This window comes from Ochlerotatus camptorhynchus, unplaced genomic scaffold (assembly GCF_037179485.1).
Source record: "Ochlerotatus camptorhynchus isolate MF236.1 unplaced genomic scaffold, CSIRO-AGI_Acam_v1.1 ptg000267l, whole genome shotgun sequence".
Classification (NCBI taxonomy): domain Eukaryota; kingdom Metazoa; phylum Arthropoda; class Insecta; order Diptera; family Culicidae; genus Ochlerotatus; species Ochlerotatus camptorhynchus.
In genome coordinates, this window is record NW_027040757.1 from 2166858 (window position 1) to 2171364 (window position 4507).

At 40.4% G+C, this 4507-nt stretch overlaps 1 protein-coding gene across 1 annotated transcript; it reads right to left on the bottom strand.

Moving 5' to 3' along the window:
- Positions 1–509: 509 nt before the first annotated feature.
- On the bottom strand, positions 510–2004 carry LOC135705469 (uncharacterized). The gene is made up of 3 exons (XM_065227217.1): positions 1669–2004; positions 1174–1500; positions 510–974 (listed from the first exon to the last, which is right to left on the bottom strand). Exons 1-3 carry the CDS (start codon positions 2002–2004, stop codon positions 510–512), a joined length of 1128 nt encoding a protein of 375 aa, XP_065083289.1.
- Positions 2005–4507: the final 2503 nt, after the last annotated feature.

Here is a 4507-nt window from a genome sequence, read left to right on the forward strand (position 1 = left end):
CGTAATATCAGGTCTTTTAGTATGTTTATAACAATAAGAGTAATGGTATTTATACGAATGGTATGTACAATTAACATCGGCGCGTAAGCGTGATTACCTCTCACCCCAGCAGGCGTGGGTTCAATCCCAGTCGGCGCTGCCAGGATGTTCTGAAGCATAACATCTCTGATCAGGGAAGTAAAGCCGTTGGTTCATGAGTTGATGGGTCGATAGGTAGGATCCAGGTCTGGGAGCTGCCTCCTTGGCGTCGGTAGCATTGGTGCTCAGCACGGAAAACAAGATCGACGGAAAAACAAATCAAGGAAAAAAAACATCAACGTCAATAAAACGCTTGTAAAGAAGTATCTCATGAGAGCTTTCGAATGGAATAACGAAATTGACATCGGGTTCTTACAGGAGGTGACTTTTGAGGATTTTGGGTATCTCCCCCCTCATAACGAAAATTTGAGAGCTTGCGACAGGTGTGTTACAGAGATTGATTAAAGGGTTTTACGGCTCTTTCAGTCTTTTTAGTGCTGTTGGTTGGATCTAGCAGATTGTTTGGATGGTGCTGTGTCTTGCCGGACTGGAGGTGTTTGCTGTTGTTGATCCTCGTCGGCTGATGTTATGCTAGGCGATTGGCGATGTTCGGTCATGCGATTTATCAGACGGTGTCGTAGATGAGCAGGATAGTGATTGAGTCTGAGCTGGTTGTCGATGATGATTGCATTTTCCTCGTCTGATTGGTTGGTGGATAGTCGGTAGACTCGGCTGATGAAGTTTTTGGCAACATTCAGTTTCATGCTCATGGGATGGTACGAAAGGAAATCAAGAAAACGTCCGCTGGCGATGGGTTTCATGTACCATTCTGTTTTTATCCGCTGGTTGTCCTGTCTGACGAGCAACATGTCCAAAAACGGTAATTTGTTGTTCACTTCCAACTCGTGTGTGAACTGGATGTGAACGTCATAGCTGTTAAATACGTTTAGAATATGCTGTAATTTTTCAATTGGTATCGCTGTTATCAGGTCATCCACATATTTGCGGTGGTTTGAAGTCCAATTTGCGCATAATCATGTCCAATAGGCTTTCCATTATCAAATCAGCAACTATGAGTGATAGTGGGTTGCCCATGGCCGTTCCAAACACCTGTTCGTAGTACTTCCCATCGTATACGAAGTAGCTGGATCATACGCAGAAGTTAACCAGCTCCAGGAACAGATCCAGGTTGATGATCGTGTGTGGCATTATCTTGTTCCATCGCATGATGATGTCGTGTTGAATAAGTGGGATGGGGATTGATGTGAAAAGCGATTTGACATCGAGCGAAATCAACACGTAGTTGGGTGGTAGTTCAACTTCATTGATGAAGTGGCAGAATGAAAAGGAGTCTTTTATGTTGTATGGACTGTAGATGGATTTTTGAATGATCTGACCAACATATTTGGGCAGATTGTACGACGGTGCTGTCATATTTGGCACTACTGGCCTGAGTGGTAGTCCTTCCTTATGCGCTTTCGGCTGTCCATATATGCGCGGGCATACAGCTTTATAGGTTTTCAAAGTTCTCGCTGTTCTGATATCAATCAGTTTCAAGTCTAGGAGCCGTTTGACGAGGTTGTTGTTCCGTGTTTGATTTCTCGATGTCGGATCCCGTTGTACAAGTCTGTAAGTTGCTTGATCGCCTACCATGTCTAGCATCTTACGCCGATAGTCGTCTGCCTGGATGAGCACCGTTTTGTTTCCTTTGTCCGACGGAACTATCAGTACATCGGAGTTTGCCTTGACGAAGTTCTTCGTAACGCGTTCAGCATGATTGAGGAATTTGTCCAGAGGATCTGCATGTGTTTGACCGTGTTTGATGTGATGGATGTAGTTCGTGATTAGGTTGGCTATGCCGATTTCAGTATCGCTATTGGTTTTGAGGATGCATTCGACGTCTGCTAGGAGATGGTAGATTGGGGCTTGATGTACGGATGTAACGGGGAGCGCGAATTGTGGTCCGAGTGATAGCAGTGTTTCCATCTCTGCCGGTATTTGTTTTTCGGTTCCATAGTGTAATGCTTTCGGATTGATTTGTGGTTCGCTTGTACTGGGACTCGTTCTTGTTGCTTGCAGTATTCTGTTAAACTTCTGTTTAGTCTTGACGGCTCTTTTCTCTATGCTTTTTGATCTGAACTTGGACTGGTTAGCGATGAAATTGTATATGATTTCTTCTGGAATGCCAGATGCTCTGATCTGGTCAGCAGTGGTAGACAGACGTTGCTTTAATTGTTTGATTTTGAAGAAAGTCTGTTGGATTTCTATGCCGAGGACAGCCTTCTTAAACTGAGTTACACAGCGGCTCAGCTTGTTAGTGTACGGGCCGTTTTCTTCTAGAAGTGAGTATATGAAACGAAAGTTGTTTGCAATGTGCGCCGGAAAAACACCTTGTTTCCGACATCTGATGAGGAAAGACTTTCTGTTTGCCATGCTTGCGATTTTGTTGTTTGTGTTGGCGTAGTCTTTGCAGCACAATTTGGCTTGCGTACCGTAGATATTTTCTAAATTTTGATAGAACGTTGTATGAGGTGGCCATGTTACTTACGAAAATTTGAGAGCTTGCGACAGGTGTGTTACAGGCAGGCATGGAAAATCATTTGCATTCATTCAATGCATTCATTTACATTCATTTGCCCCTAACTTTTTTCATCGACAGAATTCCGCAAAATGATGTATTGAGCTTTTGTAGGTTTTGTTATTAGCTACAATTTTTGTTAAAAACACAAATCCGTATCTCTTATGCATGACGAACCAGAGCAAACAGAAACCACTACTGTTTTTCAGTGAATGTATTTCGAGTAACGAGTTCTGCTTGCTCTTATTCGTGATGCATAAGAAATACAGATTTGAGTTACTGGCAAAAGTTGTAGTTAATGAAAAAACCTACAAAAGTTCCATACATCATTTTGCGGTATTCTGTTGATGAATAATGTTAGGGGCAAATGAATGCAAATGAATGCACTAAATGAATGCAAATGATTTTCCATGCCTGGTTACAGGGATTGATTATAAGGTTTTACGGCTCTTTCAGTCTTTTTAGTGCAGCAAAAACGTTATATTGCTTCAACTCTCTGACGTTTCGGTCATATATTTCATCATTTTCAGGGATTTCTACAATTGTATATTAAGAGGATTTAGAAAATTGGTTGTGTGGCTTACAGTGGCTACGTTTTTTTGTTAAGTGTATGCGGGGTTTTACATAAATCCGTCTTTGATTATTGATGGCGTCCATCTACGGCTACAATACAAATTCGGTTAGATTTAATGTTGGTTAAAAAGCACAGTTGCTTAGGTAGTGTTTTAAAAACTAAGCGGAAAAAAGCCTAACGTAACAGGGAAACACATAGTTGTGGAAACGCGCTTAGTAAGTTGGGTGTAGAGTAGAGCAAAACAAGAATTAAATCTAACCGAATTTGTATTGTAGTCGTAGATGGACGCCATAAATAATCAACTTCCTACCTTGTTCGACTCTTATTCCCCTTCGATCCTTGTTTGGACCCTACCCGAGGTAATCTTGCATGTATATCGATTTGGAAAATTCCTCTTCGATCCTTCAGATTCTTATAGTAATCTGCTTGGAAGTCGATTTGGATAAAAAATTACTGCCGCCATGGAACCTAAACGCAATCTCTTGATCCCCCTTCTGATGAAATTAATTTGAGTAATCAATTTGATTTGCTCACGAATGATGAGAATGATCCATCATCTAGCAAAAAATCTAGTTACCTTTCCACCTGGTCAAACCAAGTGAAATATCTTGGATTAGTACTTGACCAAAAATTAACTATTAAAGATCACATTGAGGGAATTCAAGCCAAATGTAACAAATATATTAAATGTTTGTATTCTCTTATAAACAGGACATCTAAACTTTCCCTGACGAATCAACTTTTAATATTTAAACAAGTTTTAAGACCGACCATGCTTTACTACACTACCAGGAAACAAAGCACTTCAAAGGATTCCCGTTCTGATTGGCCTTTCAGAATGGTTCAACGGAAGTATTTACTTATGTTTTATACAAATCGTATCAATTTTCCGTCCTATCGTATATTTAAGTGATCTACGCCAGCACCCCATTTCATTCAGGCTCTTTGGAACGACATGTAGTGACATATGAAACGCACCTTTTAAAGTGAATTGCACATAACAATGGCCAATGTCATCACTTACTCACACATGAAATCTGCTTCGATCAACCTAAGGGCGTACCCTCACTGAACCAAAGTGCAGAGCATTTGTAACCATTTATAGTTGTCATTAATTGGTTGTTGAAATTTTCAAGTAAGTAGAAAATTTTATATTTGTATTTTCACAACCAGGGGTTGTCACATTAATGGCACTTCTGTTTAATTTTCTGTTTAACCTTCTGTTTAATTTTCACACTGCCGTACTCTAGCGGAGCTATCAATCTATCCTCTTCAGAACTTTCTATAGCTAATAAATTATCGCACTAAAGCTTCATGTTGACATTAGTACAGCATTT